Here is a 27,370-nt window from a genome sequence, read left to right on the forward strand (position 1 = left end):
GGGATCACGTTAGCAAAGCATCTGGTGACATCTAGCAGGATTTATTTCAGAGAAAGGAAAAGAAAACTTTGCTGCTGCTGTTAGCTTTACTAGCAGATTGCTCCCTTGATGCTTCAGGGTATGTGCACTATCAGCTCCTCATACAGATTACAGACTTATTTTAAATCACGTCCAGTAGTTTTATAGCCATCATACACAGCGTGTGCACATGCTCATATGCACTGGGTTTTCCTTCTGTAGGGAAGTTACTGCAGGTAGAAAAAGGACCCCACAGGAAAAAGACAAGTGCATTTCAGCTAGTTGGGACGCTCCTGACTGAAAGCCCAAGTAGCCTCGGAACTACCTTTACAAAGCCTGCACAACAAATAGAGAGATGTAACACTCAATACTGCTGCTGAACAAGGCTTCATGTATAAAGACCCCCTCATCACAACAGCTCAGACATGCAGGCACAACGTACGCCTGTTTACTTAGCCCTGCAAAGAAAGCGACACAGGGAACCAGATACAAGCCTCATAAACACTGAAGCTGTTACACCATTTTTTCACCACCTTTTTTCAATTATTTTATCCATCCCCCCTCCTTAAGGGCAGAAAAATGAGTAAGTGCAATTAAAAGCCAGAGTTTCCCAAAAGAACTTGCCTGTGAGTTCTGGCAGCACCAGGGATAAAGTTTTTGCATGGGTACAGGAAGAAGCAGGGGAAGATCAATGGAACATCTGGAAACACAGCTGGATCCCTTTTCGATTTCTCTATTGATACTGCAGAGCTGGTGGAAAATGTATGCTCACGAGAGCTGGCTAACACCAGCAGATCTTTCCCCACTGAAACCCTTTTGATCCAGAGCACTACACAGAGGAGAGTGGTGGCAAGAAGTGCCCAAAAGCTTTTCAATTCCTTTATATATGTATATATAAATCCTTAATATATATATTAAAGCATAAACACACACGCAGAGCTTGTTTGTAGCAGCAGCTGCTGCTGCAGTTGGAGAGATAAAACAACACACACGCTCTCAGAGACACACAGGCACAAATCTGCACCGCATCACATGTGTTATGTTGCATACATGGCAATACAGTGCACACATAGGAAAGGAAAAGTTGGCAAAATGCCCTACCTGAGGATGGCTGTGTCCCCCTGCCTCACGGTGATGTTATCGGTACCTCGGGTAAAATCCACGCTGCGGACTGGCAGCCCTGTAGGGAGAAGGCAAAGCAATCTCAGTAGGACCAGCGGTAATTGTTTCCGATCAGGCTGAGCCCTCGCTACCATGGCTGGTCTCGTCGAGTTTCGCTGCCTGTACTTGTCTCTCTCTGCCTGGTGCGTGTGGATGGAGAGATGTAGAAAGAAAAACAGTAATAATAGTGTACAACTCTCGCTCTGATCGACAGCCCCTGAAAGGGGAGGTGATTTCACAGTCCTCCTTTAGCTGCCACTTTCTCTTGTGCTTTTCAGTCTCTTGCAGGCTTCTTCCCCCCTCCTTGCCTTCTTTTTTAAAGCTTCTTCCCCCAGGAAAAGTCTTAGCACAGCCTTCAGTTGAAACAAGGGAGGCAAAAATGAAAAAGCCAAGAGGAAAAACTCAGGTAGCAAAATAATTTAAAAATAACAACAATTAAATCGACCCGTTTGGAGTGATGGAGGGGGGGGGGGGGAAACACCACAGGAAAAGGAGCAGTACGAGTCCTGTGCCGCCGGGCTGCGCAAGTGGATGGTCCTGCTCCAGTGCGCGGCTGTGCAGCCTCCCAGCCCCGAGCTCCCTTCCTAACCCACTTTCCCAGGCGGAGCGAGGCAGGGAGGGAGGGAGCAAGGGAGGAGGAAGGGAGGGAGGGGAACGAGGGAGCCTCACTCGGGAGACGGCAGCTCGGCACCACCGCGGCAGCGGCAGCAGGAGGAGACCCGACAGCGGCGCTCCCCGTCCCCCTGCCGGGGGTACCGCCCGCCCCGGGGACCCCGGTACCCCCCCACCGTTGAGCGGGGATGCAGCCAAGCAGCCAAGGGACGGAGGGGGGCACTGCAGCAGGGAGAGGGGCTTGTGGAGAGATGAGGGCTGGAGGGCAGAGGGGGGAAGCGTCGAGGGAGAGGGGGCTGGAAAGGGGAGGAGGGAGAGGCAGAGAGGGAAGGGGGTGGGGGAAAGCGGCGCTGGAGAAAGAAGGGGAAGGGGAGCGCAAGCGGGGAACTGGGAGCAGAGCGGGAAGAGGAGAAGGCAGGAGCAGCCGGGAGCAGGCAGCACAGGCAGCAGGGCAGAGAGGATGCAGAAGATACGGCCAATATCCACAAAAGGAAATACTGAAGAAGGAGGGAATGGGGGGAGGGAGAGAGCAAAGAAGCTGTGGCCAAAACTACAAACAACTTGGGTTTGCGGCCTGAAGCCACAAGCTCGCTGATTTACAGAGCAGCATCCTTGGCAACTGCCTCGGCAGCCTCACCCCTCGCTTCACACCCCCCCTCAGACTTTGCTCTCAACCACATCAGCACATCTCTCCCTCCGCTCAGCCCTTCCCGCCCCCCACCTCGTTTCCCATCCCCGTAGGGCTGGCCCGGGGACAAAGCCGGTATTGAGGCGGGCGCTGCGGTGTGAATGCCCGCGCTGTCCGCCCCGGCTGCCCGCAGCTGAGCCCCTCGCCCGGCGGCAGCGCTGCCTGCCCGGCCGCTCTCCCATGGCTCGCGTACCATCGCCAGCGCTCGGGGAGGGACGTGGGGTAACGGGCAGGAATAAGTCCTGTGCTTGCTGATGCCTGCCTACCATTCACCCCCCCCGCCCCGAGCCCGCTCTCCTCTGCCTGCAGGAGGGATGGGGAGAGCTGCTGCTCCAAGGGATGTTTCGCTTAACGTAACCGTTCGATGGCGACAGCACGGCGTGGAAGCACAGAGGGAAGGAGGGGGGGGGGGGATTGAGAAGCAGGTGGAAGAAAAAACAAGGGGAACTCCACTGATAGTGGCTGTCTTGCATGGTCACAGGGCTGCTCTGTGCGTGTGTGCGGAAAGGGACAAAACAGGTCTGGAACAGAGCCTACTTCACCTCTGCTCCTGAAGCCTTCTGGGGATACAGTGGACCCAAACTAGAAAGGCTCTGTCATACAAATGGCCACGTGGGATCAGATCAAAGATCTAACCCCGTGTCCTGTCTTAGACCACAGCCTCAAGCCCATGCCTACAGGAGGGCACCAGCACAAGGCAGGCGTGCAGTGCTACTGCCCCAGGGCATTGCTCTAATTTCCAGTGATCTGTGGCTAAGGCATGTCCCCAGCCAGTGGCTGGGTCTTTGTAGTTAATGGCCCTCGATTGATTTTCTTATTCTGAGGAATGCATCCAGTTGCTTTCTGAGCCCCCAGAAACCGGCCCCTGCAGCCTTGGTATGGAAAGGCTGTGCTAAGAGTACTTGAACAATCCCCACATGTGTTAAAGTCCCACAAAATAAGGGCTAAGGTCATGACACAGCTGCTCCAGTGCCACATAGGCAGCGGCAAAAGAGATGATAGCTTTGTATACAAGCCAAGGAGGCAGCTGATTCCGACGCTTCCCCAGCAGGAGACTTGGTAAGGATGGCACCAGAGAGGGGGAGCAACAAGAAAAGGGTTAATCCACACGTTGGATGTTCCTAAACCACTGCAGAGAGAGCTTTCGCCTGATGGGTACTGCTCTGAAGAAAACCATGCTGCTGATAGAGGAGTAGCCACTGCTCTAGGGTGACAGACAGCACAAGGGACAGAGGGATGCCATCAGGCTGCTGGCATCCCAGATGATGGGCATGACCAAGAGGAAACCTCTGTACTCTTGTGATGGAGTTCCAGTATAGCTGAAAGACTTGGTCCCATATGAAGTTACCAATGACAGAAACACACCCCTTTTGTATGTGAGAGTGTTGCATGGATCCTTTCTACAAGGGTCTCTCACATATGTTTCCTCTACATTTAAGTAAGAGCTATGGTATGTTAATTAAATGCCAGTTGAGTAAGGGAAACATATTTGTCAAAGATTAACTATTATGCAATGTAAGAAGCATCTGCCACCCGACTGCTAGAGCTCACTAAATATTTCCTTATCTCAGAGTATTTACTTAGGAGGCAATAACTATCCAGTTAAATCTAAATTTAATGCTTAGTTAAATATAGTTCATTGAAAGTGGCACCAATATGTTTTATACAGAGAATAACAGAGGGGGTTTCAGGGATGGAGAAGGAAGGAATCCTGTTCCCAGACTCTGGTAGCAACCTCACTTTAGGTGGGACTGCACGTGTCTGTGCCTCTCTACAAAGTGGGGCGCATTAGAACCCACTTGGAGGCCCCTCTCTGCTGATATGGAAGTACAGGGGAAGACTTCATCATCTTAGTTATTCACACAATCCTCATTAGTACCACCGTAGCATAAGTACTTAATAATAATAATAATAATAATCATAATAAAGGGAGAGAAGAGGAAGAAATTCCCTTGAGGGTCTTGTAAGCCTTGGGAAAAGTAAAACAAAACCGCACTCTAAAGCTGATAGGTCTTATTTGCTTTTAGAAGCGTACAGAAGCAAAAGGAAGGGGTTGCCTGGGTGTAAAAGGCCAAACAAGCAGGAATCACACAAATCCCAGGAGAAAGCCTCCTGAGTACAATAAATAATGTTATTTTTGTACGTGCTCCCAGAAGTAATAACTCTCTGGACCCATCTCCCCCTGCTGGAAGCAGATAAGGAAACAACAGCTCTGCTTCCTAACTTCTGAAAACTTGAGGGAGCATGCAGGTAAGCAATCGGAGCATGGACAGCACAACTCCAAACTGCCATCTTTTAAGGCCATTTCCCAGTACTTCTGGAAGGTGCAGGGGTGGCCGACCAGTTTTTGTCACTACGCGTTTCAGGAACGGATGGGGCTGCATGAGCCCTACAGGTACCACATCACCCTGCTCCAATGCAAAAACACCCTGTTCAAAGGCAACAGGGCCTAGAGCAGCACCCTTTGATGAGCACAGGCTATACCACAGCACCAAAGCCGTGACAGAAATGCTTGGATGAAAGGTTTATAGAGATGCCTGTGTTTCCATGCTATGGGTGTGGGGTGGCTCTGTGTACATGCTGGAAGGAAAATAGCAGCACAAGTAGACATAGCTCTTACTCTTCCTGGCTTTGATGAAAACATGCTGAAGACATCACAATCTGGGCATCTAAATCAGCCAATGGAGGGACTTTCCATGCTGGCCCTGGATAGGCAGCCTCCACTGAGATACGCAGTCGAGATGCTCTGGGGCTGGAACTCAGGTCACCTCTGCCTATCTGTGTGGCAAATCAGGTTTGAAGTGACTCAGGGACCAGCACTGTGAAAGCCTGAAGTGCCATCTGTTTTTCATGGGGAGTCAACAGACACTGAAAGCATGGACTGTGGCCACAAATAGGGATAGCTTTGTTTTTTGCATTTGAGGTGTCTAAAAGCAAAGAGCAATCCATGGGCACTTCACGTAATGCCAATTGCAACAGCCATCTGTATGATGTGGATGGCTGCCCTCTAGGAGCTGGAATGAAGTTCATCATCTCACATCACAAACAGCAACAGAATGGCAATTGCTGTTGCTTGACTGTCATTGGCTACGAACCCCTGGTGACCTGTTCCCAAATATTGCTGGGATGGGGGAAGAGACATTGCTGATAAAACACAGAGAACTGCTCACATAAGTCTCCAGACCCTCTCATGACCAACACAGTTGTTTTAAGGGGACTGCATAACTGCTCTGCCGGCAGAGTCCAAGCACCGAGGGACTTTATTGAGGCTATCTGCAATGATGAGTGAAAACGTATGATGCTTTGTGAGCTATAACGTGGTTAGTCAAGATACACTGCTGTACTCAGCAGCAGGGCCAGGTAAAAGCTTTTCAGCCATGCAGCTTTGTTGCATCAGCAGAGGAGTTATGGAGAGGAACAGGGAAGAGCCAAAGGGATTTCAGCACATGGGGAGGAAGATTAAGGGACCATGGCAGGGGAGTGACGAGCTCTGCTTCCTGTACCTGCTGCTGCTGCTACATGCCCATATTTCTACCCTGATGTTTAAGGGCAGCATCCCACTCTAGTTTACTAAGCAGCTTCGTTTCACTGTCCTTTGGTTCCTAGGATGCAGGGAGCCACAGGAGTAAAAGAGAAGAAGGAAAGGCAGGACTAGGAGAGAGGTGGAAAATCCTTTCAATGCAGTAGGTGCCTCTAGAGACAAATGGTGGAAGTGGGCTTCCAATGGTAAAGGCCCTTCTCAGACTTCAAGAGAGAGTCCCTGTGGGCCATACCCTGTCCATTCCTTCAGTAATACCTGCCCAATAAAGTGGCCTCTGTCTATATGAGGTCACAGTCTGTTGGAAAGAGCAGAGAAATACTTTATGTGACACAACTGAAAGGAAGACAGTGCTAAGGACAGGATGCTGTCTACCAAACTTCATCCTGCACACACTGGAACATCAATGCCACTTATTTGTATCCCCAAGGCACTTATGGAAGACATGTTATAGGGAAAAACTCTGCAGTTTGAAAAAATACATGTGTATGATGGCTCTAATACTAGAACTGTTCCAGCATGTGCCTTATTTGAAGAAAGACATGGGGTGCATGAATATTTTGCAAGTCTGTAAATTAAACTGGCTTTTGATGCTGAAAATCAGAGCCACCCTGAGGCTCACAACAAGACATGTAATGCAACAAGACCAAACTTCCTCTGAAGCTAAGAAGTCATTAGGTAGAAGAATTTACTGCATCGAGAGTACTCAGATGGGTCGTAACTATAGATGATAAAATGCATGCACAACACCTCTAAGAGCAGTCACTGAGCTGCAACAGAACTTCCTCCTGCACAAGAACAACAGCTGATTTTCACCAGTTATAACCTTGTTACCATGCAATCTGTCTAGTTTCTGAATTGATCACCTTGGTGTGGACAATTTAGAGGCCAAGGGCCAGGTTCTCTGTTGCTGTAAGCTGACATATCACCACCACTGTCAAAAGAGCTGTGGCGATTTTCACCAGCTAAACACGAGGCCTTGAGCTCTGAAGTTCATCTACTTCTGTGCTGTGTGGGTAGAAAACTGTGCTATCTATCTCCTTTGAAAGGGAAAACCTTGCTCAACTGGATGAAGAGATTTTGTGCTCAGACTTCCCAGAAAGTTTCACCTTTAGTTAAAGACTAAATCTGAGTGTTCAGCAGGAGGAAAATAACAGCGTGATGATGCCTTTTTTTTTTTTCCAGCAGGATACAACCAAGTGGGATTAGAGAATTAGCACTGCAGTTGGTTTGTGGCCTTAATTACTGGTTGCTGCCACAGCAAGTGCTTGTAGAACTACAAAGTCATTAGCAACAGGTCCTTTCTACTTAAGAGGAACAAGACAGAGAGAACACTTCCCTGTTAGTTATGACTAAACTTGCCCTTCTGGCCTTATAAGTGAAACAAACATGAAAGCAATCAGTAGTATTAAGAGCATGGCAGTGCCTTTTCCCATCCAGCCTGGCCTTGAATATCTCCAGGGATGGTGCATCCACCACCTTTCTGGGCAATCTGTGCCACCCTCATTGTAAAGCCTGAATCTCCCCTCTTTTAGTTTAAAATCATCACCCCTCATCTTATTGCAACAGGCCCTGCTAAAAAGTCTCTCCCCATCTTTCTTATAGGCCCCTTTTAAGTACTGAAAGGCCACGCAATAAAGTCCCCTCAGAACCTTCTGCAGGCTGAACAACCGCAGTTCTCCCAGCCTTTCCTCATAAAAGAGATGCTCCATCCCTCTGATCATTTCTGTGGCCCTAACCTAGACAAGCAGTCCATACGTCCCACAGAGGATAGCTTCAAGATCTCTTTTCTTTCTATATTTGGGAGTGAAATCATTGCTTTACCAATGTCAAGTAACACTTAATGAGTGAGGCAGAGTCAGGGTTCAACCCTAAAGGTCCCTAAATAATTCACTTCCCACAAGAAGGCAACACCTCTACCTGCTTAGACCTCCTATCCCCCACAACTTTCTTCCCATGCTGGTGAGTATTTACAGCCCTCAGCACAAGTCATTAGGATTGACTTCACAGAAGGAGGCTAGAATAGTTAACAGTCCCTCCCAGCACACAAGCAGAGAGATGACCCACAGGTTGGGATGTTCTGGGGGGACTTGGGAGATATCCAGTCCCAACTTCCTGTGAATTTGGGTAAATCTCTTAATGAAGCCCTCACAAAGGTGTAAAAAACTAATCTCCTCAAGCTCCCTCTGCCTTCAGAGAGATAATCTTCTCTTGAGAGCACTTCAGAGCAGATGCCTAATTTAACCATTTTAAATTGTCCTGTCTCTCAGGTGATGTCAGAGTTTCCAGCTACATAACAGAGATTCTCATATAGCCTCAGCTTCCAATAGCATTCCAAGGATGAAACCAAAGACTGCAGGGTGATCCTACACTCCAATAGAGAATGACCCTACAAGACACAATCTGCAGAACGTGCCAGGTATGATCTATTTCTAATGTACTCATTAACAGGTCCCAAACCAACCTCCTGGCATTTTTAAGGGATGTCAGCATTGCTGCAGACAGGAATTCTATACATCTAAGAGGTGGTCAAACCCATCCTGCTGAGCCTTGCTGCATATTCAGTGAGCTGCTCTGGCATGAAGCTCTCAACACAGTGCTAATGGATGAGAATGATCATTCTGACAGTGATGATTTGGAAGAGAGCTCCAAAGTCTTGCTGAAATGATACATGCTACACATTCATCATCACCAGAGGACTAATTTTTGTGTGAAGAACAGAGTGTGGCAGGGTGCTGGGCTGTGAATTTTCTTGTCCATTACAGAAGCTCCAACATAGCTTTTATGAAACTTAAAATGAGACCTTCAGTGAGACAAGGGAGACTCAAGACTGCTATCAGGAGACCAGTGACTGTCAGAAAGCTTCATGCACAACAAGCTGACAGAGAAATTGGTATGCTAGAATTTGGAGAAAGGTCCTTTTGAAACTGTGATGTGCCTGAATTAAAGCTTCTGGAAACACTTCCAATCATTTCATAGGGTTAAGGTCTGAAAATGAGGAAAACACATCTTTAACATGTCCAGATTTTCAAGATGGCAAGTCAGGAGGCCCGTCCCACAGATGCAGGCTCAGTTAATACCATTCTTGCAGGACACAGGTCAGTGACATTTCTGCATCAGCGTTTGGAGTTAGTGCCTGCTAATGTTTCACATCTTCTCCCCTCTCCCACACTACTTCTAAGAATCACAGAATGGTTTGGGTTGGAAAGGACCTTAAGGTCATCCAGTTCCAACCCCCTGCCATGGGCAGGGACACCTCACACCAGGCCATGTTATCCAAGGCCTTGTCCAGCCTGGCCTTAAACACTTGCCAGAGATGGAGCGTTTACCAGTTCTTTGGGCACCCTGTGCCAGTGCCTCACCACCCTCACAGTAAAAAACTTCTTCCTTATACCTAGACTTCCCTTGTGTAGGTTTAGACCCGTTACCCCTTGTCCTGTCACTACAGTCTCTAATGAAGAGTCCCTCTCCAGCATCCCTATAGGCCCCCTTCAGATACTGGAAGGCTGCTATGAGGTCTCCACCCAGCCTTCTCTTCTCCAGGCTGAACAGCCCCAGCTTTCTCAGGCTGACTTCATAAAGGAGGTGCTCCTCACCCTGGTATTTTCAAGTCTCTCTCCCTTTCCTAGGTTGCCCCCATGTCCCATTTCTGTCAGGCCCAGTCATATTCATACATTTTAAAGTTAGGAGGAACTTCTCAGATCATCCTGTCCAGCTGCCTACCCCAAGCCACAGAAACTTACCCGCTTCTTCCAGCAAGAAGCCACAACCATTACCTCAGCCAGAGCACCTTGTTAAACAAAGGCTCTCAGCTTTGGTTTAAGCAGCCCCAACTGCAGAGATCTACCCTACATAACTGGGTTTAATGATTTATTACCACCCTAGGTTAAGAATTTTTCATGTTTTAAGCACAGTTGTTATTTCTTTTATTACCCAGCCACTGAATGAAACCATGCTTTTGTCTGCTTAGGTTAAACAGTCATCTGTTGTTAAATACCGTCTCCTTGAAAAATCATGTTGCACCTCTTTGAGCCTCACTTTCTACCACTACTGTTGCTAGTCCAGCACTTTGCCACAAATGACCAACACCTGATGCCAAGCAGGGTGTTTCCAGTAGCCTCTAAGAGAGCTGGCAGATGCCAGACGAATGGCACTGCTTTGGGGATGAGGCCAGACAGCACAGAAGCAGGGCTAGGAGGGGGGATTTTAGATCCAAGTCTAAACATGGGGAAGGGGCCAGTAGAAGTGTGTGCGGGGGGGGAACAATTAATGATGTGCACACCGAAAGCTGCAAGAATAAAGTAGGTTCTCAGGGAGAGGAGGCATTTTGCTGGAGGTGATTTCAGCAGCTGTTTCTGTGAAACAGGACTGAGATGCCTCCAGCAAAGCCCTGTGCTTGGATGCAGTGGCACCTGTATGTCCTGCGGGCTTCACTGCTTGCAGCAGCAGCACCGTCTCAGCCCCATCCCAATTCAGTCTCATCCCATCTCACATTTAAATCAACCTGGTTAAGGCAAAACAAACCTGAGTGTGGACATGCTTACTGACTGCCCAGGTGATGCAACACCTCTCGAGGGACAGAAATACCTCTTGGAACTGCTGCTGACAACCCTGCTAAGGCTGGGCTGGATGAGGGATGCGCACATCCTGAAACAGCTCCCTAAAGCAGAGGTCTGGGGGGCATTTATAAAATGCTTATAAAAAAGCTTCCAGGCAAAAGTAAGAATAAGCTGATGCTCTCCTGGATGGGTGTAAAATCCCTGTGACAACTTGTCCTGTCAGAGCCAGGCTGAAGTGTCAGCAAATACACCTCCCCTCTACTGACAATTAGCTCCTGCAACCTGTTAGATCCAGCACCTTGCAATGCTTTATGAAACAAAGAGTGGACAATCCAAACAGGAACGGAAGCATTGCTTCCTGTGAAATCCCGGGGGATTTGTGCCTGGGCCTGGTTTTCAGCAACACTGCATTACCTTCCTAATTTATACAACACATCAGTGTTTTCTGAATAATGTAGTGAGCCTGCTAGCGTCTTCCAGCAGGCAGAGATCAGAGAAGGGCAAAGAGCAGGTTGGTCAGAGCACCTTAGCATCTGCCTGAACAAAGGCAGGGAGTGTGAAAACATCACTGCAGCTGGATCCAACTGGAGCAGGGTAACAAAGAGAAGCCCAAAGAAAACCTTTGATGATGAGATGGAGCTCTGAGTAAGGCACTTCCACACATCATTACTTGCCCTCTGATAACGGAAGGGATTGGAAAATGAACTCCAGATACCAGACATATAGCACTTGTGGTTGTCTCAGGGGATATCTATCACTGACTACTTTTTAGTCAAAGTCATTGTCTGCAAGACCTTTTCACCCTGTTCTTTGTGCCTGTAAGGAATCATCCTGTGTTTGCCAGACATAAGTGGGAATTGGGGGAAGAAGGGAAGGTAGCGTGTGTGAATGTGTGAAATGAAGGGCTTGGAGTCACTCAGACATCTGCTTCTGAACTTTGGTAGGACAACCACTTTCACATATGGTCAGAAGAAGGAATGGTTTACCAGAGCTGCTTTTCAGAGCAGTTTACCAGGTTTACCAGAGCTGCTGAGTGTATAGCACAAAAAAGCTGGCAGGAAATCTTCCTTACAGACTTAGGATGATAAAACAGTGCTGCCAAATGCTGCGAGTACCTGCCCAAGGAACCCCTCGCAACCTCCTGATTCCATGAGGATCTGAGAGAGAAAGAGCCTAAAGCTCAAAGAATTTTCCCATTCGAGTTGTCTGTCAGTGTCTGAGATGCCAAAGGCAATCCTGACAGGCAAAAGCCCCTTGGACAAATCCTGACCCTAGTAAAATCAAGCGGAGCTTTGCCACTGATTTCGGAGGGGCTTTGACTTCACCTCTTGAGTCTGCCTCTCGCCCTCATTCCCTGTAAATTCCTCATGGCTGGAGGATGAGTGCCACACAAAGAACAAAGCAAACATGGAAATTTAAGACATGCCTTCAATTCACATCCATTTAACTGAATTACAACAATTTTCCAGCAAGCTCATTACTCGTCAAAGTGAGGAACAAACAGTGAATCTGACAGGCCTCAGACAGACCCAGCATAAGCAAATTAAGTGCAAATGTCTCCTGCTTCCAGCCTTGTCAGGACACCCCTGTTCTGTCCATCAACATGGCCTGGTATTCCTACCAACTCTCCCCATCTGCTGATGTAGCTTAAGTCCTGAAAAGACGAAGCTGCTATTGCCCATGAATTTTTAATGTAGCAAGGGAAAGGCTGCAAGAAGAAGAATATTTGGTGGCATTTACTCCTAATGATCAAAGCCATTTCATGTCTCTTGTGTGATATTATTAGAACACAATATGAAGTGAAAGCAGTGTTCAGACTAAGGTCCCTATTCAAGAAGCATTTTCTTCAGAGGACAATGCAAGAACCGGTGCTAGCAGGAAGCCTGCATTCTTACAGCATTTCTTTGCCCATGTGTATCTGCAGGAAATTCATGACAGAAAGAGCCAAGCAGGTACCCTCAGTCCAGTCCCCTCTTACCACAACATGATTTTCAGTGGAATATCTCCACTCACCTCTGAATGCTTCCCAACACCCAAAACCACTTGTATGGCCAGCAGTAAGACACCCAAGTCTAAAGAGATAATATCCCACAGAAAGAACTGTATTTTAGGTTTCTGCTGTCACTGGTATTTGTTAAATAAAACATCTAGGGGATGACAGGAAAAAGTCTATGTACCAAAAGCAAAAGTCAGCTGCTAGTAGGAGTAGCACATAGCTAGCTCTAAGTTCTCATGTCCCAAACCCAGCAACTATTTGTGTTCTGATCATGTGTTTGGGACAAATCAAGCAACCACCCAAGAAAATATAATGCCAGAGAGAGAGAGCGCTGACATGCCCTGTCTCTGTTCTATCACTAGCTGGGCCAATACTCTAGTGCCAAGAGGCAGATGAAGACCATACAGGAAGATCTGTTAAGCATCCAGTAAGGAGACAAGGTATTTTTAGCTTGCAGAAAAGAGGATACTGGGCTTCAAACAGATTTGGCTCCCTGGAAGTCTGGATTAATTCCAGACCTTTCCTCTCCTCCTGTCTACTAAAGGACACGATGGAGCATATGCACCAGTGCAAGTTTTTGAGAAGCTTTTTCCTCTGACTTCAGACAAACTCTCTGCATATCCCTGACAAACATGGACATGTGGAATGTTTCCCTGGGAAACATCTGCACTAGTTGAATATGCTGTAATTACAAATTGCCCTGTCTTATCCCCATAGAATCATAGAATGGTTACAGTGGGAAAGGACCTTAAGACCATCCAGTTCCATCCCCCTTCATCACTCAATCAACAATAAAACTCAGACACCAAGAGGCCAAGCTGATACTAGCTACAAGCAATATATCCCATACAGATCACACCGCTGTTGTTCGAGACCTTCCTGGAACAAATCTGTTCACTGTTGGTGTCTGAGGAGTTCTTCATGAAATCCAGTGCCTTGTTCACATTATACCTCTGATAATGCATTGCTCATACCAACTGAGACTTTCAGCCTCCTCCATGGAAGACAGATATCTGTAAGCAAGGGTCAAGGCTCAACAAGTAGCAGGGATACCTGTGCAAAATTATTTGCCCGCTGAGTCACACTGATGATATAAGACTCTTGACAGCTCACTGTAAACCATGATGGCTACACATTTGCACTAATATCACAAAAGCAAAGTCAAGGGAAACATAGCTGAAGTGAAATTTAAGCATTTTGGTAAACGTAATGGCTGGAAATTAATGCTGACAGCTGTCATGGAGATGTTTACGGGGGTAACAGAATGCCTCTGAATGGCCCCTGCTGCTTTTATGTTCCTCTGAGCTGGACTCTGATGAAGGATTTGTACTGCACAGCTCCTTCTATGCCACTGTGAAAATGAAGCACTGTTGATTGACGCAGACACATGAACACTCAATAATGTCCAAAGCAAACTTCAAGCAATCAACACTTCATATATAACATGGTCCCTTGAAGCTTTGCAATGAGAAAGCTCCGTGAAGCAGAAGTTCTGTTCATACACAGGAAAGCTGGAATAGGTTTATAGCTTAAACCTTTGGACTGAAAAGATGGTTTGCTCTTGCTGGCACAGAGAATTGCACATAGGATTTAGCTTTCACACAGGATGACCTCTCCACTTACACAGCACAACAGAGCTGCAGGTGATGCACTAGACCCTGCAAGTCCATAAGGAAGAAAATTGTTGAAGGAGGGGCAGGGGACAGTCCTTTGTGGAAAGGGGAATATGACACCATTATGCTTTGTGTGTGTGTGCAAGCAAGGCGAGACTGACATATGTGATATTCCATCCTACTGGATGACCAAATAGGAAAAAGATAGTTGTAAGCTCCATGGTCTTTTTGTCAGGGAATAATGCTGCCAACAAGAAAGCAAAACAAATCAGCCCAGACAGAAAGGGCAGAAAACCCATTTCATCTGGAGAACAAGTCTTCTTATAACTTCCAGTATGGTTCTCCAGCTTTCTAATGATCTCCTCACTCCTAGAAGCCAATATTAAAGTACACTTTTTAAGCACATTGACCAGGGTTAAGTCAATGTCTTGATGACTGAGGAACATGCAATGTACTTTGAGTTTACTAGATGTATTCAATTCCCAAGAAAAAGATTCAAGATGTCACCAGCATTGGACAGATGACCCTTAGCTCCATACTCAAGAGCTTTTAGGATGTTAAGCTGCGGTCCATTATTTCTAGTTCCTGTAACATGTTTCCATAAAGCTGCTGAGTGTTTGGATAGCTGTATGGGAGATGGATGAGGCTGAGTATACAGAAAGAAGTATTTTGTGATTGGGATATGATTATCAGGCTAATGAAGCTCTAATGGCAAATCCAAAAAGGATGCAGAAGCTGCTGAACTTTGTCTTGAACTGCTAGAATAAGGGAATCACACAACGTTCCCCAGCAGGTTATAGCTCTCATCTTCCTCAACTATTTTGCCAGTGTGGAAGGTTGCCAAATTCTACCATCCCTCTGCAGGATGCAAAGTTGTTCTGATGACTCATCTGGCAACCACAGCAGCTAAGCCATATTAGTACTAAGGCAGATAGAAAACTTTGGAAAATTAAGGTAAAGGGAAATAAAGTTTAGGACTAGGAAGTGTTTCAGGAAAAAACACCCCAAAGCATTCAGTGCCATTTCTAGATCCTCTCCTTTTGTCTAAGGCCAGCCAGAGAAATAATTAATGCTTTCTGATTATTTCTTAACGCCGCTTGGAATATAAGCAATGAGAAAGAAAGAAGAAAAAGCAGTGTAAAACAATTTAGTCTTATTCCCTCATCAGAACCCCTCAACAAAAGACAGAGGAAGCCTACAGTAAGTCTGGTATTCATATAAAGAAAGGAAATCAAGGGCTGCATTTAGGATTTTAACTTGGTATAGATGTTCTTTTAAGAAAATTACCATTATATGCCCTGTCCATAGTGGGATTTGGGAAGTGCAAAGAACACGTATTTAACTAGCTAACGTGTATTAACAGCTTAGCACAAGTAAGGCAGTATGCTTCCATCATGGATTAAAAAAACATCAGTTAAACCTTAGGCTACTACTTGCCCTTATGCTCAACATATGTTAAAATCACACTGCCTTGTTTTCATTAAGCTGCTAATACATGCCCACAAAGACAGCTTCACCTAAAAGCTCCCATGAGAAAGACCTCACGGTTTAACTATGTTGGCAAACCCATCCAACGTTGACATACAGCTGACGCAGCTGTAACACACTTCCTATCTCTTCATTCCCCCAGTAAACACTTGGCAAGAAGATTACGAGGCCAGAGAGCTGTACCTGCACTTTGGCTCTTGTAGTGTCATGTTCAGCATCACGTCTCCTCGTGCTTACGGTTATGTATAGTATGAACCTGATCCTGGACACAAAGACGTTCAGGCCTGCTGGCAGGTTGACAGAATTCCAACTGCTGCATGCCAATTCACACTGGCAAATGGAGGCTCATCCTGAAATTGTCTTGCTTTGATTCATGATATCTAACCATAGGGGAGGAAAGAAAACACTACCTATCCCAGTACCTCCAGCCTGACTTCTCCTTTCTAAACGAAAGCATTTGGTAGGATTTCCTCAGATCTATACAAGCTGCTTTTACATGGCTCAAAATCAGTTTTTCAACACTAATTTCAAAAGAAAATCTCTGCCTCTGCTGAACAGTAACACTTTAAACATATGCACTACCCCTTCAGAGTAAAGGCTGTCCCCATATATTCTTTGCTTCCCTTGTGCTGTTTCTCTGTGCATCTCACTGGAGAAGAAATCATAGTCTTTCTCCAGCCCTTTTCCTAGCTCAGACAGGCCAGCCACCTAGACAGTCACTAGGCCAAAGATCTAATTGTCAGGTACCAAACCACCACCACCGAGTCTAAAAGAGGCTCTCAAGGCCCTGATAAAACGCTTGCCATGTGAGCTTCCTCTGCTTTACAGCTGTCTCACACAGCAAACCACCAGGCTCTCTCCAGGACAGGAAAAATAACTGTATTACCTTTTTAAAGCCTCCTAATCCTTAGGCAACAACTGAGTAGTAACAGCACTGATAGGGCCAATCTTTCTGCTTCCTATTAATAAACTCCCATGCTTCCTGCATCAAAGGCTTTTACCTAAATGACTTTTATTAAAACAAAGAATACATGTGTGGAAGGCTTGGATGTTTAAGGCTTTGCTTAGGTTTCCATTTGCTGCATCACATTGGCATTGAATAACTAGACTATGTCACTGGAAATAAATGGAAAGCCAGCAGAGTGCAAATGAGGAAAAAGCAAATCACCTCTGTGTTTTAATGATCAGATGCATCATCTGCCAGGCCAGGGGGGAATGTCTCTTCACTAAAGGAGTATCATTCTTACATTTTAAGGAGACCAGCTGCCCAGTGTCAGTCTTGAAGAGTCCAGCTTGCCCTAGATGTCTGTTTGCTGACACAGAGCTTTGACAGTGAGGGAGTGACCCACTATTGCCAGTTGTGTCTTCTGCGAGTTCTTTTTCTTTAGAAGGCATAGTACAACTATGGATTCTGCACAGCTCCATCTTATTCCTATAAACTGCACAGACGGAAAGAGCCCACACCAAAATGTGGCACTTCAAGAGCTGAATTGCACGCTCATGTCCATTGATGTCCTTTCTACATGGCAACTTCTTGCCCCACAGGGGATGACTGTGTAACATGAACACCTTTAGCCTATTTCCATAGGTGACCTGGTGCACACTTGGCTTGTAGCTCAGGTGACTAACAGTCAGTCACTTCAGATCCTGCATGATATCAGTGAAATCATGGCACTGATACTCCTGCCGTGAGAACAGAACACCCTAGGCAGGCTTGTGCATATTGTTGCCTGGTCCCTAATCCTCCCTTAGGATATGCATTAAGCTTCAGCCTGTACTTAACACTGCTCTGGCTATGTTTCACCAGGTACTCTGTCTTTGCTGGAGTACCTTAGGTAAAGCACCCGTATTTTAGCTGGGTAGCTTTGTAGGGCCGAGCAGATTCCTCCAGTGTAGGCATGGAACTCCATTGACACAGCACTAGTCTTGGATGAGGCAGTGATGCCCTGAGTGGGTTGTAGCACAGTCAGACAGAACGGTTGAAAAGAGAGGAGAGCACTGAGGCCTTTAAACTATGGCTCTTGTGATGCTGAGGGGTAAACAAGATTTATCTGTGAACTGCTTGAATTAAACAGTTCAGCTGAGTCAGTTTGACCTGACTGGAAATACAGGCCTTCATTTAGACCTTCCATGGAGAAAGAATAGGATGTACTGTAGAAAAAAAAAAATAACAAGAACAGCAATAATAAAAGAGGTGAAGATCACACCTTTCCCAAAGCTTTGGAAACAGCATTTTTCCATTTTAAGTTACTGTACACAGCACATTTCAGAGTGACTTGCCCATTTCCACTGTTTTCTCGCTAATATCTAGTAACTGGAGCTTTCTATCTCCCTGTCTTCATTACCCTACTGTCCAAATATAGGCAGATTTGAACTTCCATCAGAGAACTGTAGCAACTGCTGAGCATGGAGAAGGTTTTCCTTTTTTTACTTTCTTTTAAAACAATTAAAACTGAAGTATCTGTTTCTATGAAAACTGTGCAGTGGACAACATCTTGTAACAAACCATCGCTGCCTGAAAACTGGCAGTCGCTCCGTCAGCATGACAGAATAATTAAAACCAGTATGACAATAATTAGCACTTCTATAGTTCTTTTCATCCATGGATATCAAAGCACTTCACAGAAACAAGTGCAGCTACCTCAACCTTTAAAGCTCAGAAAAAAAAAAAAAAAAGGATATTTTCCTTGTGGAAAATTCCAACAACTTCACTGGATTCCATCCTAAATTAAAGAATTGAAACATATATATACACATGCACATATATATAGGTAAAAAAAAAACATGTATATATATTTAATTTCCAAAATGAAGTGCCCATGTTGATGAGGAAATTTTGGTTGTTTCAGTGACACCAAAATGTTTTGTTATTCTGAATTTAGTGCATTTTCGTTTGAGTCTGTCAGCAATACACTGCATCTGCCTCTGCAAAGGGAATGCCTCCTGGGAGCTGTAGTTCAGGTTTCCCCACTGAACTTGATAACTCTATCAGTTAGGCACTGCCTGTCCCCATCTTCCCCTAAGCCTGTCCTACTGCTTTGCAGAAAAACAGGTTTGACTTTTTGGATGAGTTCTTTCAGGTCAAGACTTGTGTCCAGGGAGCTGAAGGGGCAAGTTTCCACTGCTTCTGCTGTCCTGGGCTTATGTCTGCAACCAATATGGTCAACATACCCACTTGTTTGCAGCTCACAGATTTGTTCTTTCAAGGAAGTGCCTGTTTAGCATTAGTGGGGAAGAAAAGGAAAAATGGAGACTGCTACTTACAGATGTTTCACCTCAAACCAAAGATGCTAACACCATTTCACGGAAGCTTGTTTTGGGTTACCTACCCAGATGCTTACCTATAGGCACCCTTCTTTATAGGTCATATAGTTTTAATACTGCCAATGGCACAGGACTCTTCGGTGCTACCACAGCAGGTCCCAGAAAGAGCTTTCTCTCCACATGGGAAATGTGCATGGGACCAGAGGGAGTCTGAACAAGCTGGTGCTTTTCTAGGAAAGCCCATTTACTGCAATTGCAGAACTGGCCTTCATTTGCACTCCAGAGCAATTTCTCCCGATAGTCCCAACTACTAGGTTACTGAAGGGGGGACTTTGATGACTAATCAAACACGACTGAGCTGATGAAACTTTTGTTGATTTCTCTGACTGTTCCTTTAATAATTTCAGAGCAACAAGCCACAGGGAGACTGTGGGTTCATGAGGGAGAAATCAAGGGGAAGCAGTTAACGTTACTACCAATTTAGCTAATGGTACTAAAAGCAAAGCAGATGCTTGCAGGCACAGAGCATGAGGTAACTGAATAGTATCAGGTTCAGCCTATTACTCAGGATCACACATACAACCCAGTTAACTCTTTAAAGCTGACCTGGTAAAACAAGAGCCAGATGCAAGCAAATATCACCCTGGGGAAAATCAGGTCCAAAGACTACCCTTACATGCCTTTTGTCTGTATTTTAGTGTGCTTTACAGATTTAATTATTTCACAGATGCTTCTGATACTGTGTCTGACTGTAAAACCTAATATACATTACAGTACCTCACTGCCAGATTCTTATCATATTAGACATTTACATGTATGTCAGATCTATACCAGTACTTATTGTCTCAACACCTGATTCACACACATAGCACAGCTTAAACTCACATTGTTACCACCCAAAACAAATTCCAGCAAACAATCAAAGCATAATAATAATAATAATTTTCTTTTGCCATTTTAGCTCAAAAGGAGTCTGGATTTTTCTGGGTAGAACCCTAGCTTGTGATAGGCCTTTTAGACCTATATTTCCCTACTTGCATATTTGCACGACTGAAGAAAGGAGCAGGACTCTCCCCTGCTTTACCAGTAACCAGCAAAATCACTTCAAACGCTGACAGCTGCAAAGGAGCAGAAGATAAAGACAAAACTTTTCTGATGATTTGGGACAATAACAGAGACTAGTCTGGCATTTTTCAGTTGTAGGACAAAGTTCTGTGACTACTGTGCAGGTAGGGAAGGACTGCTCCTCTTTTTAAGGCTATATACCTTCTACAAAGGCAGTGCTTACATGTATTGATGGTAATCTGAAAATCTTCATTTCTAGATTTAGCAAGTGCATGATGCCAAGCTCAGACCTGTAATTCTCAGTTAAGAAACAGGTTCTGATGCTGAGGCCCAGAACCAGCATTTATGTGAAACACATTAATATACGCTCCTCTGTCTAAAACATAAATAATGTACTGGGACAGTGTCACCTTGTGGTTGTTTGCTGACATAGCGGCCAACTGAGAGGGGATACTCCCTGCACCCAACCCCTGGCTCCCAAAAGCCGTCACCACTCAGAAACGTCAGCCTTAAAAAACTTCCTTTGGGGTGAAACAGGACCTCCATGAGCTACCCAGTCTGCAACTTCCATTCAGGTCTTAACCGCTTTAGCACTATTGTATCCTAAACCCCTCACAGAGGTAGGAAGGCAGTAAACACCTCAGCCAATTCCACAACTCGAGCTGGGTACAAAAGTCTGGGAGGGAGAAAAGAGGTGAAGTTCGTAAATAGGAGCCGTGAGGCTGAGCAATCAAATTCCACTTGTCCCTTTGCGCACCTCCTGCCTTGCAAGGTAAATTCCAAGTACTGGCACATTTCTTTGCTCCTAGCGCTCCAACTCCACAGAGGAAAGCGGATTTTGAACACTCTGTTGTGTACAAAGAGGAAAATAACACAGCCCTAATTCAAAGTTAGTACTAAGCAAGGAAATTCAGACACCAAACTGTGCTCTTAATGGAGAACTAATGGATGTTAATTAACCACCAATTGACAAAGAATATATTTACTGTAGTTCAACAGCTCTGCGAATAAACACAAACTCATTTACACATGTTTAAACCTTAATAAATACATTTGTAGTCATTGGCCGCTTATGTTGTTGTTCAAAGTGTCCCCTATAGTAAATCTAAAAGGCTACATTTGGTTGCAAAAGTTGTTGCACATTATTTAAACATTAGCTCATTGCAGAAAACCAAGTAAGTTAATGGTAAATGACCTCTTTCATCAATACTGGTTTATTACACAGCTATTAAAAAGCCATATGCAAACATGAAGGAAAACCACCATGTGAAATGGCTTTCTTGCTGCACCATCATCCACACCTATGCAAAGTAAATGTGCACACAGGGCCTCCTGAGAAGGAAGGTGCTGCAAGTGTGAGGAGGGCCAGGGTAGCAGACAAATGTCACTACAGGAAATACACTACAGCAGGTTCCTGAGAGTGATTTGATTGTGGTCCGCATGCAAGTGGGTCTTGCAAAGTCATCATGGGCAGAAGGCTTGGAATAGAAGAGCATGTGATGACAAGGAGGAAAGGTGGTGGGAAGAGTACTCACAGTTTTCACTCTTCAAACTTACTTTAACCAATATTGTGAATCTTTCATCTGATTCCTTTCCTAGCTTAAGGTTTGTACAATATCATCTTCCCTTCCACTACTACATTTGCCCATTCAAAATGGTGTGAGAACCTTTTTCACTGCAGCTCTCACCATGATCCTTGCATCCCTCCTCCTCCCATCCCATTCTTCAATACATCCCTTCAGGTTGCTTCTTGACTAGATCCACGTATTTTGCTCTGAAAGCACTGCACTTGCTTCCTAAAGGTCTGTGATGAGGGTTAGCTGCTTAGTGTATGTCACAATCATAGAATAGTGAGGGCTGGAAAGGACCTTAAGATCATCCAGTTCAACTCCCTGCCATGGGCAGGGACACCTCACACTAGACCATGCCACCCAAGGCTCTGTCCAACCCGGCCTTGAACACTGACGGGGATGGAGCATTTATCACTTCTCTGGGCAAACTGTGCCAGCATCTCACCACCCTAACAGTAAAGAACTTCTTCCTTATACCTAACCTGAACTCCCCGTCTCAGCTCAAACCCATTGCCCTTTGTCCTATCACTACAGTCCCTGATGAAGAGTCCCCTTGCAGCACCCTTGTAGGCCCCCCTCAGATATTGGAAGGCTGCTCTGAGGCCTCCACACAAGATCCCCTCACAGAAAATGCTGGACTCCAACAAAAGAAACACTGCCTCCCTTTTGCATTCTTGCTATAGGAATACGCAGCATAAAATGTTGTTGCAGAAGCCTCCAGTGGAGGGAGCTTAAAATAACTGAAAAAAACTCAAAAAGCTTCACTTTTGAGAGACTGCGTTAATTAAGTCATCATTTCATACTTCATACAGAAAAGAAAAAACGTCAGGAAAGGGGAAATAATCAGTGTCCATGAAAGAGGAAAAGTCCACATGAAACGGTGAAGAAGAGTTTCCAGACTTTGGGAAAATACAAACAGTGGGACAGAGAAAGCGCAAATTAAATTAGGAATCCTAACATTTTCCCTGTTTGCACAGCTCAGGCAACACTGTCTGGGGCCAATTTATTACCAGGCTCAACAACAAATAAGCTCACATGATTCCTATGCTGAAATAACCTTTACTCACTTCACAATAAAACTACCATAGGGGTCTGGTAAGTAAAGATGCATTATAGCTGCCTATCAGAAATAATGATGATAATCCTTTCCACTCCCACCGCATCTGGGGATTACAACCACCTTAGCAGACAATACAGCAATCTCAAATACACAATGTAACATAATGAGAGTATGTCATCAAGCTCACACGGGGAAACTGAAGCACAAGCAGAGGAAGTAAATTGGTCCACAGTCACAGTGTAACCTCTATCCCTGTTCTCACCTTGGCCTTCATCTCACTAGAGTGGATACAACTCCACTGACTTCAGTGGGGCTCTTTCATTCATCATCTTGAACGATGGACTGCAGCAGCACTCAGGCTCTGTGATTATAGGCCATGGACCTCTTGGTCCATGTTCCACACAAAACAAACTGAAAGACCTGAACAGAAAGGGATTTCCCTGCCCCGCAGCCTGCAATGGAGATAAGACTACACCCCTTTGTATTTGACATGGTACTTGTGCTTGGAAAACATGGATCTGTTGCTATCCAGCAGTCCTCATGGATTTGAGGACCCTGATTGCTGGGGTGAGCTTATGTTGAGGGTATGTGTTGCATTCTAGTGATTGAACCTAGGGAAGAATGCACACGCTAGGCTACCTCCTTCAAGATGAGTAATTTGCCCTTCAGCTTAAGGGGGCAAGACCCATAATTGTGGGAACTGAAAATGGCACAAAATGCAGCAAAAGCTTATTTTTAAGCCTTGGGTGCATGTATGTGAAGGGCTTTGCCTCTGGTAGAGGCTTAGCACAACAAAATCCTGGCTAGCCCACACCGAGTTCCCTCCAGGCAGCTACAGGCTTGGCTGCAATCCTTCCTTTTGGATAACCAGCATGCCCAACCCAAACCTCCCTTCACTGCGGCCCTATCTCACATCCAGCTTTCCTGCTGAGGCTATAACATCAATTACAAGAAGGAAGCAGAGCAATAACAGCGCATCCAGAAAAGTCATACCTCTGGGTTTCTTTGAAGACACCAGGCTGTTCTGCCTTCACGAGGCACAACACACACTGTATCTGTCAGCCAAAGGCATTCAAGTCAGTTGTTCCAAGATGCCTTTTCCTTTCAGCTACAGGCAACGTGAAGTCCTGTTTTCTTTGCCCAGATGTTCTTGTGTGTTCCATTGCAGAAAATAAAGTGTCTGTCAAAACCAGCCATGCCTCCTCCCAGGCAAACAGTAGCCAGGGGCAAGGTGTGTGGGGGAGTCCTTTTCAGAATCTGCAGCTTCATTAAAGTAATTGGGATCTGGACCCGATTTTGGAAACTCAATGCCAAAGTGGCTGATGGGGTAACTAATGCTGTGGAGTCAGAGCCAGAAACCTGCAGAGCAGGCTCTTCAATGTGGTCTCTGGCAAGATCTATGCAATGAAATGACATTATGGCTTTGCCATACATTACATGCAAATTAGAAGGGCCTGGCAGCCACACAACTGGCATAGCAAAGCAGCAACCATCCTCACAAGATGTAGAAGACGAGGCTTATTCATCCTCAACCCAGCACAGGGGCAGGAAAGGGAATTACAATGCTCTTGCTGTACAACTATTTGCTTCCATTTCCCTTTGGGTGACCTAATGGAGTGGAAGCCTTTTCCAAGAACCCAGTCCTTCATTTTCCTACCTTATTTCTCAGCTTTGCCTATCCAAAATTCCCTTCAAGTGTCTGCTGTTCTCTGCCTCTCCTTCTGCTCAAGCTCCCCATCCTCTCCTTAGTGCTGATAGCTGTAGGATATGCACACAGAATGTCTGTCCGCAGGTGCTGAGCAGTGGTAGATGCAGGCAGCTGGATGGCCAGCCGGGACTTCACCTGCTTTCCTGTTGATGAACTACTCTTTCTGTATATTAATTGCTTTTAATGTTTTTCCCCATTTATGCAGCCATCTTCTCTTTAACCTTTCTGATTTTCTCTGAACTCTTTGGTCTACAGAGTCTGCTGCAAAACTCCCCAAGATCACATAGTGTACTCTGATGACAGAGGACAGATGTCAACCTCCAAGCCCCCTATTCTCAAAGTGATTAGTACTAATAATCTGGGGAGATGCTAGTGAAAGGAGCATTCATCCTTGCTCTAATTTATTGTTCTAGCATCCCTGTGACTGCAGGGACTCATGATGTTTATAGTGCAGAAATAAACTAAAGCAAAAATACACAGATATGCAAGTCAGTTTTTGCCACTAGATTACAACAGAAACCCAAAGCCAAATAGCATCCTGGTGTTAGTAATGAGGCAAGAAGGATGGTATTCCATGCTCATGTTCTGTACTCATACTGTTGGTAGATCAGGCTGCTAAGCTTGATAGAGCGTCTCTTTCAAGCAGAGAAGGTAGATGGCATTATTAAGAGACTTCAGTGGGGGTAGGTTTGATTCTTCTAAATGCCTCCAACTCAGTTTTGAGTAGATTTTGGCATCAGCCAAGGTCTGGTCAGAAGCTGAAGGGTCATAGAATCATAGACTGGTTTGGGTTAGAAAGGACCTAAAGATCATCCATTTGCAACCCCCGGCCATGGGCAGGGACACCTCACACTAGGTCACAACACCCAAGGCCCTGTCCGGCCTGGCCTTGAACACTGCCAGGGTTGGAGCATTTATGACTTCTCTGAGCAATCTGTTTCAGTTTGAACCCATCACCCCTTGTCCTATTGCTACAGTCCCCAATGAATAGTCTCTCCCAGAGTCATTCATTTCCACTGGCAGCACATGGGCCAGCCGTGTTGTCTCCCCTCTGAATACTGTCTATGGCTGGATCCATGGGTCTGACATGGTTCTAGCAGGGATGGGCACGTGGCATAGGAAATACTCTGCAAGATTCAAACCTGCTCACAGCTTTCCTATGTGCTTCACATTGTGCTGGCGGCTGAGTCATCATTTACAAGCGTTATCATTTCCACAGGCTGCTGTTTTCCAACTGACCTCACCCTGACTCCTACTGCTGCACTAGATACCCATACAAACAAAAGCTTTGTCAGGCACGCAGAACCTACCTTCCTTATTGCCCATTTCACATTATTAATTACAGACCCACATCAGCTAAAGAGATGAAATTGCAATCAAGTTCCTCCTCTGATACAAAAATTCCCCTGAAGTTCATTAACATTTGTACTGTAACTACTGTTGAGCTTGCCACATTTCCAGTCAAGATTTCATACCAAATGAGGTTACCATAATGACTTAATAGCAAAAGCAGGGTAATTTGTATATTGAAATTAAAGATTAAACCTTAATCTTAATTAAATCTCACAAAAGTTCAGTAAAGCTGCCCAAATTATAAAAAATAAAAAGATGTATTGATTATTTGAGAAATGGAAATCACATTTAATAAATACAGGACTGAGCCATTAAGGGAATGGGGAGACCAGAAAAAGCACTAACTGGTGATTAAAAGAAGATAAATATTTATTAAATGTTGCTGTGATTTATTAAGCTGTGTTGGGCTAAACAAATGTAATTTGATATCTGAATCATATCTCATTCTGATACAGCCTTCATTAAATCTGAAGTCCTGACTTTAAATGGATATCATATGTTCTCTTCAGTTCTTAATCTCTTTGAAATATCAGTTTGATGCCATGAAAGACCTTGAAAGTCACAGAGACTGAGGTCTCCTGCGTATCAATGAGCTTGTTTTGCACTACAGGTGAGTAGCCAACTTCCAATTCCTCAGTGCTTCCTTATCCAGGACCTGATGTAACTTTGCATTGTCCCTTTGGTGACAAGGCAGTGTTCAGATTTTAAAGCCCTTCTGTCAAAAGGCCAGACAGGAAAAGCAAAACATCAAATTCCAATCAGTCCTCCAACAACCAGTGCAGAGGTCTGAGACAGAGCAATCTGGGTTTAAAGCAGGAAAACTGACTGTCATGCTAATGCAGTTCATGGAGGTTGAGTATGCAAAAACCATCTACCCCCTTGTCCATACATAGTAATTAGTCTAGCACCAAATAGCTCTGTTGACGCAACTTTCCAGCTGAGATGTTAGTCATGCAGGAGCTGAGAAATCCATTCCTTCAAGGTTCACAAAGAAACCTTGTCTCAGGCCCCTTGCAGAGGGAGGTGAGGGTCTGGTAGAGCATGACACTCTAGGCGCATGAGGTGTTGAATATGTTGAATATGAGCATTTCTTGAGGTTAGACAGCAAGTTTACTCTGTCTTAAATACATTCTCACACTCTCTTTTCAGCCCCTATTTAAATGGGAACTTCTTGTTGAAAATTGCTAAACAAACTGCTGCTCATAACTAAATTTGCACAGAGTTCAAATGAAGTTCCAGCACTCTTTCCTAGTGCTACAAGACTGCGTTATAGCCTGCTGGTGAGTCGCATTGCCTGTTACACCTTGAAACAGAAAAAAGGTTGCATTGGAGAAGTAGCATTCAGGTTTGCAAGAAGTCTAGCTTCCCTCACAACTCCCTTGCTCCCAATCCTCCTGAACAACAACAGGAAGATAAAAAAGAAAGAGAAAGGAAAGGAAGAATGGATGTGAAGTCCCCACAAACCGGAGAGGAGAAGCGACAATCACATACTATTCCTTTTGTCTTTGCAGGAAATGAGGAACAAAATCAGACTGAGCTGTGCTATGTGATCAATCACACTGAAACTGAAGTTCCACCTCTCTCATCCATACCATCTTTTCTGCAGTCACGTGAGTGCAGAGAAGTGCAGCAGTGGGACAGAAGGGAGCAGAGAGTGCCAAAGCCACTTCAAAACA

General features: G+C 45.2%; 1 protein-coding gene across 3 annotated transcripts in view; it reads right to left on the minus strand.

The window, feature by feature from the left end:
• The window catches only part of LSAMP (limbic system associated membrane protein), a 987,084-nt gene that overhangs the window by 298,344 nt on the left and 661,370 nt on the right, over positions 1-27,370 (minus strand). The window contains exon 2 of one of the 3 annotated variants that reach the window (XM_062632662.1): positions 1,120-1,198. In XM_062632662.1, the coding sequence (XP_062488646.1) occupies positions 1,120-1,198 (79 nt within the window). Of the gene's footprint in view, positions 1-1,119; positions 1,559-27,370 lie in introns of those variants that run through there. The other 2 variants (XM_062632655.1, XM_062632670.1) reach the window with 2 other exon arrangements.

The sequence above is a fragment of the Pezoporus occidentalis genome, unplaced genomic scaffold, assembly GCF_034315485.1.
Source record: "Pezoporus occidentalis ecotype Australia unplaced genomic scaffold, CSIRO_AGI_Poc_V1 ctg111, whole genome shotgun sequence".
In the NCBI taxonomy this organism is placed as follows: Eukaryota; Metazoa; Chordata; class Aves; order Psittaciformes; family Psittacidae; genus Pezoporus; species Pezoporus occidentalis.